Source organism: Camelina sativa, chromosome 1 (assembly GCF_000633955.1).
Source record: "Camelina sativa cultivar DH55 chromosome 1, Cs, whole genome shotgun sequence".
Taxonomy (NCBI): domain Eukaryota; kingdom Viridiplantae; phylum Streptophyta; class Magnoliopsida; order Brassicales; family Brassicaceae; genus Camelina; species Camelina sativa.
This window is the reverse complement of record NC_025685.1, coordinates 7966194-7986543: the sequence shown is the minus strand read 5'-3', so window position 1 is coordinate 7986543 and position 20350 is coordinate 7966194. Positions and strand designations below refer to the sequence as shown.

Genomic DNA, 20350 nt, shown 5'->3' with positions numbered 1-20350 from the left:
CTCCATCTGGTAAAGCCGAAGACTATAAAATGTCTACAAATATCTACAAGAAAAAATAAAAATCGTCGAATTAGTAGTGGTCATTGATTTGAACACTTTTGAAAACCCCAACTGTGGAAGAGACAAATTAATTAAGAGAGAGAGAGAATTGACAAGACTGAAGGAGGGTGTGTCTGTGAGGGACAAAATGGTGGCAGGCATGAGGTGGACCATTGGTTTGGCTTGGCTGTGTGACTCACCCACCCGGCTCCTCTCTCTATTCTCTGCATTTTCCCTATTTTAGTTAAACGTTCCATGTGATTCTTCTTTCATTCGCATCTATCTCTCCCTTAAGAACAAGAACCAAGTTATATCAAAAACTAAATGATTAAAGCCTATTTTCAAGCTTTTTCATTATAAATTGTCAGTGATCTCTCTTATCATGAGGTCATCATAATAACATGCACCATTACATTTATGTCACGTGTGTACGTATATATATATATATATTTATTTATTTATATATTACACATGTCGACAAAAAAATATAATACGCATACACATTTAACACTATATTTACAGTGTTCTGACAATGTAAGACTGCATCAAATTCTCTGTATTAATACATTATTTTAATTAGCTACTGAAGGACGTAGGTATCAATTAATAGATTTGTGGTTTCTTTCTAAAACGAATATGATGTCAAAAATAAAACAAAAAACGAGTATTTAACAATATCTTTAAAAAACAATATTTAACAGTAAAACCAAAAATAAAGAAAGAAAGAAAGAAAGAAAGAAATAAAACACCAAACAGCTAACATGGTTTTGAGTTACTTCATTGTGGTAAAGTTGATGGATTTTGCAAATAAATTGACTGTATGAGATTGGAATTGACACTGTTGATTACAGAAATAGAACAGTGTAGGTGTCTATAGCAGAGGTAGGGTTGAATCAAAACCTAAATAGGAGGGGAGTCTGACGAATCTAGTCTTGAATGTGTGTGATTTCAAGGCTTTTCTCTTTTACTACGTTGCTGTGTCCCCTATGGCTATGGGTAATCCTATGGAATGTTTTTTTTTTCAATTAGAAAATTTAAACATTTTATGTTATTCCCAGGCCTCTCCTACAAATTTCTCTGCCAGGAAAAAAATAAAAAGTCATCAGCAATATATATATATATATATATATATCACTATATATATATATCACTATTTCTGTGTCCACTATATATATATATATATCACTATTTCTGTGTCCACTATATATATATATATATATATTGGATGAAATCTAAATTGCTTTTTAACAAGTTACGGTTTCAAACATCTATATACACATTTTAGGAGACATTTATGAAATAAATCCTAAACTTCATACCTATTTACAAAAAATGCTATTATCATTAAATTTTACAATTATTTTTTACTTTAAATAATATCAAATTCGAAATCTAATTAAAGAATATTTTCTTCTTTAATTATTTTTTACTTTAAATATGAATATTGTCATTTTTCCTCTTTAAAGTAACCACCAATTTGGTTTCTCCATTATAATCTTCATTTGGTAATATATAATTTGGGAATTTATAATAAATTGTGTGATAACAATTGACAATTTTTTCCAGCAATTTTATGAAAAGGATGAATGTTTTATACTTTATCTAAGAATTTACTCCATATTTTAAACTATGTATATAAATTAAAGTTAAAATTATTGATAAATTAATAAAAATTAAATCTTGATAAATCAATATATTTTCTTGGTCCCAATTTTTTTTTATGGTTCTACTTAAGAATCGGTAAATTAAGAACTCTAAAAATAAACTTTATACAGTATACACTTTTAAAAAAATGATGAATATTTTTATACTTACCTAAAGTGAGACATGCTCTAGATAACACATTATATACACATATTTATAATCAACTAATTAAAGTTTATAAAAGTAAACAATTCATAGAAAAAAACTAACTTACTTTTATTTTCATTGCACACATAAACTACATATACGAAAGTGTTAGATTATTTATATATGAAACTAACAAAAATAGAAAGCCATTTATATTTTACTGATATATTGAAAAACAACAATATAATTAAGATACTACTATCTCTACAGTGAAAAAAAACAATTCTCGACGATTTAAATATTTAAGAAACTGTATGATATTGTTTTCCTATATTATAAAAAATACATTGTATACACCTAAAACACAAAATTGGACACTACATAATATATAGATGCAAAATACTGTACATTTACAAAATATAAAAATTAGTTACATATATATATTTAATCTATCAAACAAAACACATTTTGCATTTTTTTAAACAAATTTAGTCCACAATATATCGCGGGTAAATATCTTGTTCAATACAAATTAAATACTTGGGCGCCTAGACCCCAACACAGCCGAAGGGTCTAATTTAAAAAAAAAAATACAGTGAGATAATTTGACTAAAACGCTGAATCAAATTTAATGCCAATAAAGGAAATGTATATGCCTAGTTCGGTTTAAGTTGAACCTAACCGTAGCCAAATTTACAATTGAAACATCCGGTCAAATGCGTATAACACAAATGCATTTAGAAAATTCTTCAAATCAAATAGTGCATTTTACTAGTGAAGTCTTAAGACCGGACCAAACATAATACTGCTTACACATATCACATTAAAAAAAAAGTAACAAGATTTAAAACACCACTCAAAGATCACATAACACTGACTGTATCATGCTTATCATCACCTAGCGGAAATGACATGTTTATTGAAGAAAGAAAGAAAACAGAGGATATAATTTTTTGATTGATTAATTCTTGTTGGCGATGAAGAGTCCCCATTTCTGTTCATCCGATGCACACCTCTCCAGCTCTGCCTTCCATCCTCCAACAATGTCATCGTAATCCTCCTGCGTTTCGTGAGATGCATCATAGTTTGTATAAGAGACAGCTTAAGATATTGTGACAACACAAAGATTTCATTTTCCAATCCTGAAAGATTCTTACTTTGGAGAAGTCGGAGATGAATTCTTCCTTTTCTTTCTCCACACTCTCTAGTTCACGTCTCAGGACTTGCGTAAACTGTAGATACATAGCACCAAAAGAAATATACTATGTTATAGCTACAGTCCTTGGTTTATATATATATGTATATATGTTAGTTTCATTCACCTGATCAGTCCGGTCCTCTGCGATCACGTCTTTGAAGCCAGCATCTTTTAGCATCTACATTGAAGATTTAATGTCAGAAGGAATATAGACAAAGGGCCTTGAGGGACAGCAAAAACATATATCCTTGACACACAAGACCAACCTGCCCATAAGCTTGAACGTCATGGAGATCATATCCTCTCTGTTTGATGTACTCAGAAAACTCAGCAGATGGAGTTTTTGGGCTTCTACAGTAGTCACTGATGAGAACTTTACCTCCCGGCTTAAGCCACTTGAAGAAAGTCCTGAACAAAGCTGGTTTGTCCTGGAAAAGAGAGGGAATGAGTAAGCATTTGCAATGATAGAACTTCCAACAGAGAACAATGAGCAAAAGTTGAGTACTTGGATGTGCAGAATGGTGTCTCGGCTGTAAATGACATCAAACGAATTATCTGGGTAGTGTTTTGTGGTGCAATCCGCGACCTCAAACTCAACCGAACAGTTGAGTCCAATAGCACGCTCCAATGCAAAAGATATCATGTTGACAGAGAGGTCGATACCAACAACATGAACATCAAACTTCTCAGCCATATAGAAGTCACCTCCACCAATGCCACACCCAACATCTAACACCTTCTGTCCTGGTTTCAGATTCATTTTCTCCACAAATTCTTTGGTTGTCTCTGATCCAAGAAACATGACACAAACAAACTTGAAATTAATACACAGAACATGGCGAACACACAACACAACCAAAAACGAATAGGGATTTTACCAAGTCCGCCAGTGCTCACAAACCCTTGACCAAAGACACGCTCATAGCGTAGGATTCCACTGGACTTGTACTGAACATTGTCCAAGAAACGCTGGAAGCCTCTGTCATTTTCTGAGCTGACTTTCTGCCAAATCCAACAAATCTGCATCCCACAAAACAAAGAATGTTGTTCATGATTAAGATCTTACATAGAATAATAGGAAACTAAACAATCTTGATTAAAAGAGATTTGTTTGCCTGATTCTGATTTTTCTTGTTCTTCACATAAGCTCCAATGCACTTGCATCCAATCATAGAGAGCTCAAATGAATTCCCGGCAGCATCACGTGTCTGACATTCTTGAAAGATCTGCATTTATTCACCATCAGTTTTAGTCAGTAAAATACAAATGCCACATAACTACTAAGTGAATGTACTTGAAGTTGTCCAATAATTTGCTCAAACAGATTTAGAGACAATTCAACTACATATATGGTGAGTGGTGACCACTACATTACTTCAGAGTCCATAAACCAAAACTAACAAACACCCAAAGGATAAGATAACATTTCTGTCTCAGTCAATAAGAGGATATTCAAGTGGTTATCTATCCTTTACTAATCACCTCAACCCACTGAGACTTCCATAAGTCTCAACATATTCTAAAGCATAGGCATTCTAATTTCTAACCACTAAGCAATTAAAATCGCAGTCCTGGAAATGTAACTATCAACTGGATATAAGAGAAGTAGAAACCTTGGAATAGAAACGGGGTTCGCGGTAGTGAGTCGGGTTGGATTTGCGCTTACTGTCCCCAGATTGGTGGAAACAAGATTCACGAAAGAATATGTATCCACCAACCTTGATCCAACCAACCATCCTTTCTGCCAAAAGCTCCACCTGAATCCAAACCAAACAGTTGCTTAAAAACTCAATTTCATTCCTCATCTTGTTATCTTTAATAAAAAAAGAAGAGAACATCTTATACCTCTTTGTCAGAAAGATACATGAGGAGCCAGTTGGAGAAAATCAAATCAAGGGATCCATCAGTGATCTTCAGGTCAGGGGATGTAACATCAGCACACATAAACTTGACGTTCTTGTAATGTCCATTAACAGTTTCATTCTAGAAGACAAAAGGAATGCAACATACATACAAGATTACAAACAAAGTCATGAAGCAAAGAAACATAAAACTAAGAAGGTGAATCAAAAAGAAAACCTTCTTAATGACGCTATCAATGAAGTCAAGAGCAATGAGTTCACCAGCCTTTTGAGCCAATTCACCAGTGAACCTACCGATACCTGCTCCAAGTTCCAAGACAGATTTGCCTTCATATGGAGGGAGTAAAGAGAGTACCTACACAAATTAATTAAATCAACCCATCAGATTCCACAAAATTCAAATGTCACTGAAGGAGACAANGCTCCAAGTTCCAAGACAGATTTGCCTTCATATGAAGGGAGTAAAGAGAGAACCTCAGGACGTTCTTCCTTGTCGAGATCAGAAGCACGAGAGTCAAGCATCATAGCTTCAACAGTCAGATCAGCCGAATGCTCAATCCAGTAATTCTTCTGGATATCACGCTCTTCCTCTACGCTCACTCGATATCACATCAAATCAAATCAAATCGAAATCAATTTCTCACATTCTCTTCTATTTTTCCCTAATTTCGATTAATTTAAGCAAAATCAAACGATACGATGCATAGAATCACTGATCTTACCGTACGTTGCAGCCATTTCGGAAATTTTGGGTTAAAAAAAAAAAGGGGAAGAAGATGATACGTTTCGGAGAGAGTTCTCTTAATGGCCTTCGACGGCGAGTCTGGATCGAGAGAAGCTTCGAGATCTACGGTTGACGGATCGTCCTCTCTGCTGCATCAATTCTCTCACAAACGTCTCGAGTCGGAGAAAAAAAAAATGTAAAATTCAGATCTGAGCGAAAGAGTGTGAGAGAGAGTCTGAGTGTGTGGCTCTCATCAGGTGCGCGCCCTTTTTTATAGGGGGAACGATGCGGCGTCACCTCCGGAGCTCTCGTAGACTTACTTTTTACTTTACCTGACTGTATAACTCTTTTACTAAACCGTCGGGTTATTTAAACCGGTTATTATAATAAGCGTATAATTTATTTAGTCAAATGTTATTCTGTCAATTCCTTAAGTTATGGTTAATATTTTTTTTTACTATATACTTTTCATACACTTCAAAATACACTGGTTGAGTAATTATTGGGGGAGTTGGTGGAAGGGAATCTCTAGATCGTTCATTGGGAACCGAGATTTTTGGGGTCCCTGGGGATCTATCAAACTTAAATACTACATAATTATATATCATACTAGTATACTACTATTCAATCGAATCTTTGAAAATATCATATACTACTAGTAGGTACTAACCTCACTCACTCTTGTCACGGTCTTGACAATTATTAGTGTTAGATCACTCATTACAGTGACACGTCGTAGTAAAGGACAACTATGGCTCACGTGTTTTGTCGTCGTAAAGCGCCATTGTGCATCACTCATTCGTCTACATCTGGATTCTCTTCACCTACCCTTCCCTTTTCATTTTTGGATTCTTTTCCTTTTTTTTTTTTTTTTTTTTTTCTTTATAGACTTAATAATTGTGGTTACTTTAGAGGTGAATCTTGTTTTACCATAATTACCTAAGCTTGTGTTTCAGTAACGTACACATACACCTCTATTAATACAGAGGATCATGATTGAGTTTGAGTCAAATTTTGTAACTATCTAATATTGGGTATAATTTGTTAATCCATATTCCGTAACATACATTGCGTATAGTATATAACATGATTTCCTCACAAATTTACCCTAAATACAAAGGGTGTGTACGTAATGAGACGATTACCGTTTCACTTTGACTTTTTCAAAACCTTTTGATCACGTTTGTTTTAAAATTTTATCTGTAAACACTACATGAGTTGTGTTTTATGAAAACGAAAACACTACATGACTACATGAGTTGTGTTTTGTGAAAACGAAAACACTACATGAGTTGTGTGTTAAAACAATCAAACTTTCACAACTTTATGGAACAATAAACAAATGGATATATAAGATATTTTTACATATATATGCATGTTAATTAAAGCCTTAAGGCATTGCTAACTCGAAATATACATCCACACAACCACGACTCGACTTGGACTCGGTCACCATATGGGAACAATACTTTCCCCTCAACGTTCTTAATCCTTATATCCCTCATGGATTAATACGCGTTTCTAATTCTCTATCCTTTAAGATCCAATTACTTGTTTCACCCCCACTTTAATTATGTTCTTGTTTTGATTTTGTGGTTTAAGATTAATATTTTTTTACTAAAAAAAAACCTCAAAATAACGGTAAAAAACGTCTCATAGACCCTTGGAGCCAGGGAGGTCAATCCACTGAAGCTGAGCCTCGACCTCTCCGCATTCCACGTGTCGCAATCTGAGAACGAGATCTTGGACGAGCTTACCGTCAACCCAAGTCACTTGAGACTGCTCGGCTAGACAGTTGTGACGACTGGGCTGAACCGTGGTAACAATGGTTCCACTAGGAAGTCCATCGAGTTGCATCCTCAAAGCCTGAATATACGGTTTTATCTCGAACTCAGCATCACCCATCTTGTCGTCTTTGCTAAACATGTCGTGGTCGTACACCGTCTACATATAACATATTGTATACTAGTTTTTATCAATATACATACAAACATCATACGTTAAAAAAAAAACTAATATATGGTTTAGAATGTACGTAAGAAATACCAAGAGGACGTTAAGATTGGAGTCTGTAACGGAGAGAGTCAGATCTTCATTCCATTCTGGATTTACGTCTTTGTTAATAACACGAGTCTTTAATTTCTGCAAAACAAAAAAACTTGGAAAGTTTTAAGAATGTTTTCGATGTATGAATGTAAGCAAAAAATTTGGTTATATATAATATATTGAGAAATTTGTAATATTGATGATTGGATTAACCTGTTTGCCCATTTTGACGACGACATAAGGATCGCTGCTGCTGATATCACGGACGGCTAGGTTGACGCCACGTTTGATGCGGATTCTAAGAAGTCCCAAGAGATCGTCCATTAGTGAGCTTCTCCTCGCCGGACACGCCATTGTCATTTCCTTTTATTATTTCTCCCGATGATCTTCTTACTCACTTTTCAATGATCTTTTTTATATTTTTATATTTATTTTATTTAAGGCTGCAACAACTTAATAGGCAAACGACACATTAGTTTAGTTCTCAGGGAAAAAGCACAACAGAGATAAAAGGGTTTTCAAAATCTCTATGTCAAAAAATTAAACGAATCAACTCACCCGTGAATGATGATTCAAATGTGTCTCTTCAGCTTTTCCTCCAGTTTTGTTTCGTTTAAATTTTCATCGCTAAAGATTACGGCAGGTCGCTTTGCTAAAGATAACGTCCGAGAAAAGAAATTGATAAAGAGAACCTTATTTGAGGTTGACTAGACGTCGACCGGGAATTCCGGTATATAGTGTTTAGGATTAACAGTAGTTTTTTTGATACCCAATTTTGGAGAACGTTAAAATAAACAGTATAGAAAATATAATTTCCATTTCCGGCGAAGACTTGCAAAAGGTATCTACTAGATAAGAATGCCTAAATATCAGGCGCAAAAGAGAAGCGTAACAAAATTGGCCTATACTCTTGGGAGAAAATTCTAAGGAACAAACCGTTTTCTTTTCTCAATAATCGGTGAGCCACGGACAAAAGAAGCTATCTCACTGGAATGCTTTTCTCAGTCTCTCTGCTGATAGAGCCGCTCGTTTGTTGTTTGGTTCCAGCACAAGTGCGTATCTGAAATCTGCAGATTTTAAAGAAGAAAATCGACAATAAGATAAATCTTTTCAGTGTTATTTTGCCAAATTCTAAAAGGCTAAAGCCAATTTGATTCTGTTACCTTCTATGGCTCCCTTGTAATCGCCTAACATTTCTCTTGCGGTTCCTCTTCGTAAATAGGCTTTGACGTTCTGAAAGAAAAATCCAAAAACCCATCTTTGTGTTAGAAACCAAAAGAGTGTTATATTACAAGAGAAACTTGCTTCTGTGTGTTTAAAGGAAGTTACCTTCTTGTCGAGGGTGATTGCTTTCGTACAGTCTTCTTCGGCTTGAAGAAAGCTGTATGTAAATGATTTGTCAAGGCAATGTCATATGGAAAGATAGCTCACTAAAAAAAGTTTCTAAGGATCTGAGAAACATTTACCCTCCAACTTCAAGATATGCAGCAGCTCTGTTACTGTAATAGGTAGCAGTCTTGTCACTTAGCTTTATAGCTTCCGAGTATAGACCAATAGCTTTCTGCCATTGTTTCTCTTTGAATGCTTGGTTCCCCTGGTTTACATAATAATGGGACAAAGAACAGATTAGATTAAGGAGGATAACGCCACTGAGAAAATGAGACCTGCAATGGAAATTAATTAACCTTCTCTTTCGCAATCTCGGCTAACTCTTCTTGCGTGATAGTCTTTTTAGAAGATTTGGGATCAGCAACAATGCCCGAGTACTCTTGCAAAGATTTATACATTGTCTGCACCGTATCTAGTAAAAAGCGGTCACCACCGTGTCTTGCTATGAAAGATACTGAAACAGGGCACTTTTCATGATGTCCGAGCGGCACAGTCACCTGAATATCAGCATGATAAATGTAAGACACATACGCTGTGGACTGGCTTTGCTAATCTGACTGTTCAGTGGTTGCCTTTGATATGTATGAGGGCACAGAGGTTATACTGACAGCATTTTTACTGCCATGGCAGGTAAGAGAGAAAGAGAGAGGCTTAACCTGACAACATCCTGAAATGCTAGCAATGCTAAGCAGACTTGAAGCTCGATTTTGATAGTCCTCAGAGGTTATCTCTTTGCTACCAAGTTTTGGAGGAACAGATGGCATTGTTGGAACAACCAGAATGCCATCATCCTAGACGCGTAATGTTACAGAGTGGGGAACAAAAGAGAGATCAGTGAAGACACATATAAACTGATTCGCTCAAGTTGTGGACATCACATGGAAGAGCAGGAATACCTTGAGAAGTGAACCAATAGCCACTCGAATCTCGTTTCTGATTGCATTCAGGTTCTCAATATCTTCACTGGTTAGTTCTGGGTTCTCACACATTTGTGACGAAATCACAGGATCAATAGCTGGCTTCACTGTGTTGATCCAATCCCCATGATTTTGAAGAAACTCGTGCCTACAATACATGCCAAGATTGTTTTAGAGTTCAAAATCAAGATTCACTCATCCTCTGTTGGTGAATAAACAATCGGCAAACCTTTGAAGAAGCAGCATCGCATTCGCTAGTAGTCTAGATGTTGGGACCTTAGCAACGGCTTTTGTCCTAGCAAACTCTTTCAAGCTAGGAACTTTAGTTTCAATATAGTTCTCGAAGTTCTGATGCTTCAGCAATTGTCCTAAATATGTAACAAAGGATAATGCTGTTATAATCGGAATATGCAACAGAGACGGAGTATTATCAGGAAGAGCAAAGGACATACTTCCAAAAAGCTTTTCAGCTGATTTGATCACCACCTGGGTAATCCGGTCCACGGGGATCTTTAACAGCTGAAAACAGTCATCGGCTAGTATGATTTGCCTTGGATTCCGTTGTGTGGCAAATGGAAGTTGCAAGAGTACATGGCCAACTCGATGTAGGGTGATTGGATCGCGGGCAAACCATCCTGAAGCCAATATCTATTGATAAGAATCGACATAATGCTCATATAATGGTGCAAAGTATAAAATAGTCATATGAACGACGCCATCTTGCGTTATGAGTATATAGCAATCAAAACCTAGCCTATATAAGATCCAAATCATTCCACCACAAAAGGTAATATTCAAAGATTTATATATCCATACCAACAGAGTCAAGACTTGAAGATGCTGGTATGATTCCTGTATTTGAAATAGTCCCATGAGAAGATTTGAATCCAAGAACGCCACAGTATCCTGCAGGCACTCTTACCCCGCCAGCTGTGTCGATGCCTACAATGATACAAGTAATCAAAACTATATTCTTTAGCAATTGAACCAGAACCAACCATTAAACGGTTAAGATTTTAGAAAATGATGGGACGAGCCAGTGACAGACTACCATGTAAATCCGTATGGAGCTATCTTACTATACCGCCATAAGAGTCTAAATCAAGCAATAATATAAGAGGCCAAATAAGTTCACGAGCTCTTAGATAGCCTAGACAGAAAAGTAGGGGTGTGGTTCTCTCTTTTGGGATTTATCCCGTCTCTACTGTAACTCGAAGTTTACAGGAGAGTATGTTTTAGTTCAGTGATTCTTACATCTCCATCAAAGGCTTCGGTACTATCACGTTTATGATGAAAGCAGTATGCATGCAAAAATGACCTTATTAATACATACATCGAGATCTTGCTTGAAACTGCAATATGGTGGCGGTTTAGATGAAAAAACGTAATCTAAATATCAAACATGTTAGTAGTTTCAGAATTTTCCTAAGGAAGATAACCAGCATCAACCATGTTTTGAAAGTTTATGCAATGCTTTGTTACTAAATGAACCAGTTATATCATACCAAAATTTCCTGACAAGGAAAAAAGTATCTACTGAACTCACCTAACGCAAAATCCACAGCTTTAGTGGCTACAGCAACAGCAGCGCCACTGCAAGCGCCACCAGGAATACGAGAAGGAGCTGCAGGATTTGTAGGAGAATCGTAATGCTTGTTTTCTCCACTGATACTGAGGAAAACAAAAAACCGCAATACAAAGGAGTCAAAATACATAAATCCTGATAAAACAGAAATCTCAACACTGGAATCACAAACTACAGGTAACAATATAACATAATGTAATTGATTCAGAGACAAACCTAAACGCAAGTTCATCAACTACAGTTTTTCCAACACAGGTGGCTCCACCTTCAACGAGAATTGAAACCACAGGACAAGTTGAAGAAGCAGCTTCATGCGTCCTGACCCAGTCTGGATGACCGAAGCCAGTCACGTAGCCTGTAATATCGAATCTTGAAAAACAAATGAAGGAGAGAAAGCGTGAATTTCCAGCCTTTAACAACAAAAAATGTCAAAAGTTCATAGGAGAGAATGAGATAATACACATCTAGTAGATAAATAATTCCTACTCAAGACTGTTTTAAGTAGACTCAACATGATTCTCATCCAAAACTTGGGTGATAGAACCTAAAACATACAAACACAATCTCCAAAGATCCAACAGTAAAGTCTACAACAAGCAAAAGTTGCTCAAAATCAATCAGCCATACTCTCTAAAGCTCACGAACAGAATTATAATAGAACGGAGTCAACGAAGATTCCAATATTTGGTCAAACAAAAATTTTGACTACCCTAGCGGAAACTTGTCAATCTAAAATCCCCAATCAAAATATATATATATATATATATATATATATATGAAGAGCAGGGCAAGAGAGAAGAAAGGGGGGAAACAAAGGGGAGACTCACAAGTCGGAAACGGCGAAAGTGAGGCCGGTGAGTGGATGAGGAGCTTTGGGAGGAGCAGGTGGGGGAGGAGGAAGAAGCAAGAGTTTATCGAGAAAAGCGCCGAAATCTTCACGGACGGTCTTCTTGAGCTTCTTGGAAATCATAAGAATCCCAGCGAGTCCTAAACCAAGAAGAACCCATAGATTCGCAGCCTGAGACGCCATCGATGACGTTTCTTGTGCTCTCACTGCTACTGCTTTAAAGATAAGAGAGAAAGAGACCCTAAAATGTGAATAAAAAAAGAGTTTTGTTTTGTGTGCGTTGCGTTGCTTGAGGTTTATTCTCTACAATGGTTTTCATTTGACGTCGTTTTATAATGATTAATTCAATAATAAAATATAATAGACAAACATATGACATACCAAACATTTTTCCTATAATTTCACTCAAATTTTTTTAAAAAAAGTTAAGCATATCAAAATAAAAGCTCTAACAAGTGAAAAAAAATAGATATAGATGATGTGTTCCAACTTCAAATTATAAGAATTCGCCCCTAATTATACTAAACTATGATTTGTGCACATCAATTTTTTTTAGCTATTCCATTATTTAAACTCCCAAAATTCAAAAAATATTTTGTCATTTCAAAATTTTGCAGTCAATATATATTTCTGTATCAAATAGACCAAAAACCAGAACCAATGTACCATAGAAAATAATAGAATTTAACCCATATTGAAGTATCATATTAATAATATTTTATTTTTAGTATTATCAATCAAACTCTGTCATGACATATAACTTATCTTACAATATAAACCATTTGTGTAATTTTAAAAATTTAATATGTCTAGATATTCATAATTGTAAAATTTTTATTAAGTTAAAATATATCAATTATAACATTTGAACTCAGGCTGCTTGCGCATCTTTACAAGTTTGATGTACGCTTTGGCCAAACAAACATTATGGAGTTCAATTGGAGAGACGACAAAGGAGATGGAAATGACTGGGTTTGCGGAGATGGGTGGTTCGCGACCAGTTCACATATCAGGAGACAACATTTGCACATTATCTACTCGAGATCAGAGATTGATTTGCGAAGAAGGTGATAATTCAATCCTACACTAAGCCTACATGCGAATGATAAATGATTTCAGTTTGGATGTTATTTGTTTATTTGGATAATTTTATAATGAATTCATGACATTTCATCTTATTTGTCTTATGCATTTTCACCTTGATTGACCATATAAATTTCTAATCAGTTGTCATAGCCTTGTGATAAATCCAAGTTACATTATACTACTAACCACGTCAACTGAAATTATTATGAATTTGTTCTTTTGTGTTGCACTAGAGTGTATTTTTTCAAACATGAACCACAACTTTACATGCATCAAAAATTTGGCAATAGATATGAATTTTGTTAATACATATATATTATATAGTTAGGATCTTAATAAAATTGAATGCAAATATGAAGATGCGTTTGTAGTTGTTTTGAAAATGCGCATTGTGATTTTGATGCTATGAAAAAGTACATTGTTCTAGTATGCTTCCAAATTTTCATGTTAACATTATGATATTCTTGTTGTTTCTTTACATTCTATTTTGGTTTGATACAAAATACATGTTTAATGATCAAAATTCATGTTTAATGACTAATCTTAAATGGGTTGGAGATGATCTTTTCAAACTGCGAGATATATAAGATCGTCTCAAACAAAACCTTCCCGTATATAGCTTATTTCGAAGGCTCAGTCATCTTTTGTAGTTTGATAACTCATATGAGAGATAATCCCTTGTAGTAAATATGAAAGTTAAATTTTTGTTTTACACCAAGAAATATGTGTCATTGCCATAATCTCTAAATGTATCTACAACCACAATTTTACACAAAAAGCTTTGCATGTGCCATCAGCGCTCAATGCTTTTTTCTTACTAATGCCATGAGCCATCTAATAAGCCTTCATTTCTCCTTAATCGATCATAATTCCCCAAATAATTACTCTCGACTACATTACATCCTATATTTCTACAAAACCATGATTCCGATTCTAGAAACTGAATTACAAATATTGGAAATTCTAAATACAACAAAAACTTTGAACATTCCCTCAAATTCATTGATGGGTCAGCCGCGAGACAAATGAAAGAGCTCTCACCCCACAATTTACATAGGCAAAAATCACATCGACATTATTCATCATATATTCCCAACACGAGGGCCATACAACATGTCATCAGCTTCCTTATACCAAAATTCATGAAACATTTATAGGACTAGACATCTTCAAAATAATACTGGACTTCAAAAAGCAACGATTTCTATGATGAAAAGACTCAACGTAACAATCATATGCTACACTAAACAAATGACGATCGAATTCTAACTTAAGAGGTGCTCTTTCAAATTGTGAGTTATAAGATCGTCTCCTATTGTCTCAAACAAAACCTTCCCATAATCAACTTTTGTAGTTTGGAAACTCATATGAGAGATACTACCCTCGTAGTACATATGAAAGTTTGAGAAATATTTGCCACTGCCATCATCTCTAAATGGTTCTACAACCTCAATTTTACACAGAAAGCTTTGCATGTGCCATCAGCTCAATGCTTTTTTTTTTTCTTACTTCATTTCTCCTTAATCAATCATTATTCCCCAAATAATTACTCTTGACTACAATTACATCCCATATTTCTACAAAACCATGGTTCCGATTCTAAAAACTGAATTACAAACATTAAATATTCTAAATACAACCAAAAAAATCAAAACAAAGACACGCATAACGCCGCCGTGTATTATCCTCCGCCACCGCTGCATATACCGGTTAAAGAAACCGGGAATCTACAAAGCGCCGTTGCCACAGGCGTACCTTCTCCGGTAACCATCTCAGCCGAAGCCGGAGGAAGAACCCTCCCGTCAGCGAACAATGCCCGCTCTCCCATAACCGGCTGCTGATCTTGGTACCGCGCCACCGCACCCTCTAGCTCCGCCGCCTCCGCTGCGTTATAAACCGCTTCGTCTCCAAACCTCCGTTCCACCTCTAGATACTCTCCGAGCGACGACCGCTTGGAATCTCCGGTACCACGGTGGATACCGGCGTCGTCATCGTCGTCTCGGCAAAAACGCCACCATTTACGGCGGCGATGCCGCTCAGGCTCAGCGGAATTCGATGAAGGAGGACGCTTCCTCTGGTGGAGGCGTCTTGCATTGGAGCTGGAAGCTCGTGAGATTGCTACGGAAGGTGACACGTGGCGGTGAGAAGAAGCTCTGAATGGCATCGGCATCGTTGCAGTGAAACTAAATCCTATAAGCGTTCCAAGCGTGATGCTTCTGTCATGGAAGAAGGATCCTGTAGACTAAATCCTCACATCACCAATTAAAAAGCAAAAAACCAAATCAAGACTTCACAATAAGAAGTTTCTTGGAAGTTCTAAAAACTCAACCTTTGGAACTTTAAACTACTTTTCTAGTTAAAAGGTTGATACTTTAAAGCAGAGAGATTTATGGGTAAATGAAGCTCAATCTATGATTGTAGGAACTGACCTCAGTATCAAGATCGGAGGAAGAGACGGAGGAGATGGTGGGAGAAGATGGAACATGATTGCGTGGATCTTGCATCTCCTCTGTAATCGCTGGTTTCAAAACGGATTTGATGATGTTGGAGAGATTGCGTCTCACTGGACTTTAAAACGGCGTTGGATTGGGGGAGTTCGTAATGAGAGAAAGAGGAAAGTGTTTTTTGGTTTTGGTTGGGGATGATAGGTGAGGAAGAAGAAAGTGACAATTGATTTGCTTTTTGAAATGATTGTGCTTCTTTTATTTAGCTGAAAGACTTCTTTGCCATCTGTTACACTATTTTTCTTTCGATGGCCTGATAAATTTTTAGAATAATAAAATTTGATTTAGTGGTTTCTTGTAATGGGGAATATCAGAATCTTTTATGGGAACAGTTTTTGTTGCTAACCTTATGGTAAAAGCTGATACATGGTGGTTGAGTCTTGTTGAGACTTGAGAGCATATTGAAATTTGCGAAAATAAAATTACAGTACAAATTAAGCTTTTTATAGGTTGCATCGTTTTTTTCATAGGATACCTGAAAAAAAGTTGAGCTAATATCTAAATTCACGCGAAGACCCTGTTTATGATAATGTATATTTTATCATTTCCCTTCTTTTTCTCGTCAAAAATATTTATCAAATTTGTTGACTATGGCCATGAATGTTTACAAGTTTTTAATTGGTTTTTGAATTCTAGTTTTTAGTTTTTAGATTTTAGATTTTAGTTTATGGTTTTTTGATTATGTGTTAAAATTTATTTAAGAAAAAAGAAAAACATAAAAAAGAATTCAAGTTAGGCTAAAAAAATGAAAAACTAGTAAAAGATTTTGGTTTTTCTTTGAAAATAATCAAAAACCAACAAAATCTGGATTCCCTATTTTTTAGGAAAACCAATTTTTGGATAATCTTGATTGGCTTGAAAGTAGTTTTTTAAAAAATCTAAAACCAAAAACACTTTTAAAATCCACAGCCAAGGTTTATATCAAAATTCTATCTTTGATTTTAGTTGATAACTTTTGGAGTTTTTACCAAAAAAAGTTGGTAACTTTTGGATTTGTATCAATACTATTAAAGCAGAAGTACTCATGAACCAACTTTTGGACAATAACTTTGTTTTGGTAGTTTTTAAATAAAATGGTTAGTAATCAGTAATTATAGATACATTAGTATCTAATTCTCTCACATTTCAAATTAATCATATACCCGTGGATGATTTAATACCCAATTATTGACCCGATTTTCTCTAACAATATATTTATTATGTAACGATAATCTTGCCTAAATCTTAATCGGTTTGAATATTTAATTAAGGAAAACATTTAAATACATAATAAATCTAATCTAAATTTCTGATTATTTATAAATATTTTAGGAAAAAACGAAACAAAAAGAAAATTATAGTTAATAGTTGTGCATATTTTTCCTCACAGTTTTAGGAACAAATAAATAAATACAGTTTAATTTTAAAAACAATTTAAAATAAAAATTAAATTACTTTAGAAGGTATTTTAAAATAGTAAAGTGTTCAGTATAGCCTTAATAATATAAATTTAATTAATATATAAGATATGTGAAATTAATAAAAATCAATTCAAGTTTATTTTAATAGATATATAAAATATATGTAAAACAACTTATTTGTAAATACTCTCTAAAACACAAGATAAGTAGTTTTTTAATTTATTTACTTGAACAAATATTTTATTGCAAAAGGAAATTAAGTATATATATATATATATGAAAAAAGCACAAATTTTAGTTATGTTCTTACCCAAAAATTTTGGACGATAAAATATTTTCTAATTATTAATTATTTAAAAGCGAACAGTTATGGGAATCGTCCAAACTAAAACTAAATTAAAATCGGATATTTGGATTTAATATCTTTAAGGATACCGTTATTGTTTAAAAACTTCAAAACGATCATTATATATATGTTCCGTGTAAAAGATTAACGATGTCTAAACAACGTACTTATCTAAATATGTTTTAACATTTACCATGTAAGTAAACCAAATATACACTCAACACTGTTTAAAATTTCGAAATTATAAAAAACACATAAATCAAAATATTCTATGCATTCAAAATATACATAAATTAATAACAATATGTGTAAATACCCTTTCTTAACTTGGGTAAAACAAGATACAGTAATACCCTCTTCACCTCTTTTGTTAATACTACTAATCAAAAGAAATTTTCGTATTCAAAATAAATAAATATATATTTTTTGGTGAAAGATTCAAAATTAAAAAAATTACTTATCAAAATTGTTGATAATTATATCAAAATTCTATCTTTGTTTTTTTCTTTTCTATATAGTTTTGGATTTTTAGTGGATAACTTTTTTTCTATATAGTTTTGGTCCTTTTGGATGACGTCAACACTGATCAGTTACGAGATTACGGATTTGGTTTATAAACTCAAAACCAAACTGATCACTTCCCCTTTGTTTTGTTTCTCATCAAACATCTCAGTCCATCATCGAATCACTTCGCTTCTAATCTTAAAGCCCTAATTTTATTTAATCCTCGAGCCCTCCTCTAATGGCGGAACAGAGCAAGAACACCCCAGAGATCTTCGAGCTCAACAATGGCACCATGCAGGTCAAGATCTCAAACTACGGCGCCACCATCACCTCTTTGTCTGTTCCCGACAAGAACGGTTCCTTTTCCTCTATTCTCTGACGATGATTTCAATCTGTTATGCCTCCAAATCTCAATCCTCTGATTTACGAGTTTGTTTTTTCTTATTTAAAGGGAAATTGGCTGATGTAGTTCTCGGATTCGAATCGGTGGATCCATATGTGGTAATCTATCTCGAATTCACATAATCAATTTGTTTGATCTCCATATAAATTCAACCGATCTGGGGTGTGTTTGATTCTCCAAATTCAAACTCTTATGGATGAATAGATAGTGTTTATAAGCAGCAACAGATCTTATGAGTAGTAATGATAATTCAGAAAGTAACGTGTGGTATAACGTTTGATGATAATTCAAAATAATATGAATTATGTAACAGTAGTAATGAACTTTTTTTTGGTAAGGAGTAATGAACTTTTGTGTGTGTGGTTTTATATCTATGAATATGAATATCTGATATATGATATGATTGTGTTACAGAAAGGGCTTGCACCGTTCTTTGGGTGCATAGTTGGTCGTGTGGCAAATCGGATCAAAGAGGGAAAATTTAGTCTGAATGGAGTCAACTACACTTTGGCCATCAACAAGCCTCCCAATAGTCTCCACGGTATATATATATAACAACTTTATCTTCTCTGTATGCTTCTATTAGCTTTCCATGAACTTAATATCGGGTTTAAAACTATACAGGTGGTAACAAGGGTTTCGATAAGAAGATATGGGAAGTTGCAGGGCACAAGAAAGACGGTGAAAAACCATTCATCACTTTCATATATCACAGCGCCGATGGAGAAGAAGGTCCTGACATATTCATTTAGTTTCTTTATGATATCTATGTGATTTGATTAGGTAGCTAAATAATGTTTACGGTCATCTACACAGGTTACCCCGGTGCAGTTTCTGTCACGGCGACATACACTCTTACCTCAGCCACGACGATGAGACTTGACATGGAGGCTGTTCCGGAGAACAAAGACACTCCCATTAGCTTAGCACAGCATACATACTGGAACTTGGCGGGTCATGACTCAGGAAACATTCTCGACCATAAGATTCAGATTCTGGGGTCTCACGTCACGCCGGTTGATGAATACACAGTTCCAACAGGGGAGATCTTGCCGGTAAAGGGGACTCCTTTCGATTTCACAAAGGAGAAACGGATAGGCGAGTCTATTGGAGAGGTTGGTATCGGATATGATCATAACTACGTGTTGGACTGTCCTGATCAAGAGAAGGAGGGGCTGAAACACGCAGCGAAGCTCAGTGACGGTGCTAGCTCAAGGGTACTGAACTTGTGGACAAATGTGCCTGGAATGCAGTTTTATACAGGGAACTATGTGAATGGAGTGGTTGGGAAAGGGAATGCGGTTTACGGGAAACATGCGGGTGTGTGCCTTGAGACACAGGGGTTCCCAAACGCGATTAACCAGTCGAATTTCCCGTCTGTTGTGGTTAAAGCTGGTGAGAAGTACCAGCACACAATGCTGTTTGAGTTTTCAGCTTGAGTGAAAGAGTTATGGTTTAGATGGTGGACGTGTTTAGTATTATGTTTTGCTGATCGAGTTTGTTCTTTTGCCATTCATTACATATCTGCGGATGTTGGGGTGGAATAAAGGGCTGGGTTGATTGGTTCATTGAATCGGTAAGAAGAGTGGTTTTCAAATAATAAAACCAAACTGAGTCGGGTTTTTTGACATCATTGTAAAAGTTGCTTTGTTTTTTTGGTTTTTGCACAAGTATCCTCTAAACATTTGGTCCATTTGTTAACTGAAACT

At 35.2% G+C, this 20350-nt stretch overlaps 5 protein-coding genes across 7 annotated transcripts; 1 reads left to right on the top strand and 4 right to left on the bottom strand.

The window, feature by feature from the left end:
• Positions 2574–5875, bottom strand: LOC104782866 (phosphoethanolamine N-methyltransferase 1). Of its 2 annotated transcripts, none has more exons than XM_010507940.2 (12): positions 5613–5875; positions 5365–5480; positions 5108–5245; positions 4874–5011; positions 4642–4785; positions 4144–4254; positions 3907–4048; positions 3534–3814; positions 3295–3456; positions 3153–3206; positions 2988–3062; positions 2574–2890 (listed from the first exon to the last, which is right to left on the bottom strand). In XM_010507940.2, the coding sequence occupies exons 1-12, from the start codon at positions 5626–5628 to the stop codon at positions 2792–2794; spliced, it is 1476 nt and encodes a 491-aa protein (XP_010506242.1). In that variant the 5' UTR covers positions 5629–5875; the 3' UTR covers positions 2574–2791. The 2 variants fall into 2 exon arrangements, with proteins under 2 accessions (XP_010506242.1, XP_010506234.1); XM_010507932.2 differs by having other exon boundaries at positions 5365–5489; positions 5613–5867.
• LOC104782862 (protein C2-DOMAIN ABA-RELATED 4) lies at positions 6998–8345 on the bottom strand. Its single transcript, XM_010507918.2, has 4 exons — positions 8219–8345; positions 7874–8112; positions 7661–7756; positions 6998–7558 (listed from the first exon to the last, which is right to left on the bottom strand). The coding sequence occupies exons 2-4, from the start codon at positions 8018–8020 to the stop codon at positions 7268–7270; spliced, it is 534 nt and encodes a 177-aa protein (XP_010506220.1). The 5' UTR covers positions 8021–8112; positions 8219–8345; the 3' UTR covers positions 6998–7267.
• Positions 8461–12686, bottom strand: LOC104782852 (outer envelope protein 64, chloroplastic). Its single transcript, XM_010507907.1, has 13 exons — positions 12379–12686; positions 11768–11920; positions 11513–11637; positions 10783–10908; positions 10419–10601; positions 10196–10334; positions 9946–10114; positions 9706–9840; positions 9346–9546; positions 9127–9254; positions 8990–9041; positions 8824–8893; positions 8461–8727 (listed from the first exon to the last, which is right to left on the bottom strand). The coding sequence occupies exons 1-13, from the start codon at positions 12579–12581 to the stop codon at positions 8645–8647; spliced, it is 1767 nt and encodes a 588-aa protein (XP_010506209.1). The 5' UTR covers positions 12582–12686; the 3' UTR covers positions 8461–8644.
• Positions 14961–16262, bottom strand: LOC104782838 (uncharacterized protein At3g17950). Of its 2 annotated transcripts, none has more exons than XM_010507887.2 (2): positions 15914–16262; positions 14961–15726 (listed from the first exon to the last, which is right to left on the bottom strand). In XM_010507887.2, exons 1-2 carry the CDS (start codon positions 15986–15988, stop codon positions 15166–15168), a joined length of 636 nt encoding a protein of 211 aa, XP_010506189.1. In that variant the 5' UTR covers positions 15989–16262; the 3' UTR covers positions 14961–15165. The 2 variants fall into 2 exon arrangements, with proteins under 2 accessions (XP_010506189.1, XP_019102446.1); XM_019246901.1 differs by having other exon boundaries at positions 14961–15700; positions 15914–15969.
• LOC104782829 (aldose 1-epimerase-like) lies at positions 18332–20334 on the top strand. The gene is made up of 5 exons (XM_010507874.2): positions 18332–18594; positions 18690–18739; positions 19056–19182; positions 19266–19373; positions 19458–20334. Exons 1-5 carry the CDS (start codon positions 18477–18479, stop codon positions 20078–20080), a joined length of 1026 nt encoding a protein of 341 aa, XP_010506176.1. The 5' UTR covers positions 18332–18476; the 3' UTR covers positions 20081–20334.

Coding starts and splice junctions, on each gene's coding strand:
- LOC104782866 (XM_010507932.2), bottom strand. Junction 5,246..5,364: donor ACAAGGAAGAACGTCCTGAG/GTTCTCTCTTTA, acceptor TAATTTGTGTAG/GTACTCTCTTTACTCCCTCC. Junction 3,457..3,533: donor ACACCATTCTGCACATCCAA/GTACTCAACTTT, acceptor TCTCTTTTCCAG/GACAAACCAGCTTTGTTCAG.
- LOC104782862 (XM_010507918.2), bottom strand. CDS start 8,020: ATGACAATGGCGTGTCCGGCGAGGAGAAGCTCACTAATGGACGATCTC. Junction 7,757..7,873: donor TCGTCAAAATGGGCAAACAG/GTTAATCCAATC, acceptor TTTGTTTTGCAG/AAATTAAAGACTCGTGTTAT. Junction 7,559..7,660: donor CCAATCTTAACGTCCTCTTG/GTATTTCTTACG, acceptor TGTTATATGTAG/ACGGTGTACGACCACGACAT.
- LOC104782838 (XM_010507887.2), bottom strand. CDS start 15,988: ATGCAAGATCCACGCAATCATGTTCCATCTTCTCCCACCATCTCCTCC. Junction 15,727..15,913: donor CCTCCGATCTTGATACTGAG/GTCAGTTCCTAC, acceptor GTGAGGATTTAG/TCTACAGGATCCTTCTTCCA.
- LOC104782852 (XM_010507907.1), bottom strand. CDS start 12,581: ATGGCGTCTCAGGCTGCGAATCTATGGGTTCTTCTTGGTTTAGGACTC. Junction 10,909..11,512: donor AGCTGTGGATTTTGCGTTAG/GTGAGTTCAGTA, acceptor GTATCATTGTAG/GCATCGACACAGCTGGCGGG. Junction 9,255..9,345: donor CCGAGATTGCGAAAGAGAAG/GTTAATTAATTT, acceptor TATGTAAACCAG/GGGAACCAAGCATTCAAAGA.
- LOC104782829 (XM_010507874.2), top strand. CDS start 18,477: ATGGCGGAACAGAGCAAGAACACCCCAGAGATCTTCGAGCTCAACAAT. Junction 18,595..18,689: donor GTCTGTTCCCGACAAGAACG/GTTCCTTTTCCT, acceptor TCTTATTTAAAG/GGAAATTGGCTGATGTAGTT. Junction 18,740..19,055: donor AATCGGTGGATCCATATGTG/GTAATCTATCTC, acceptor ATTGTGTTACAG/AAAGGGCTTGCACCGTTCTT.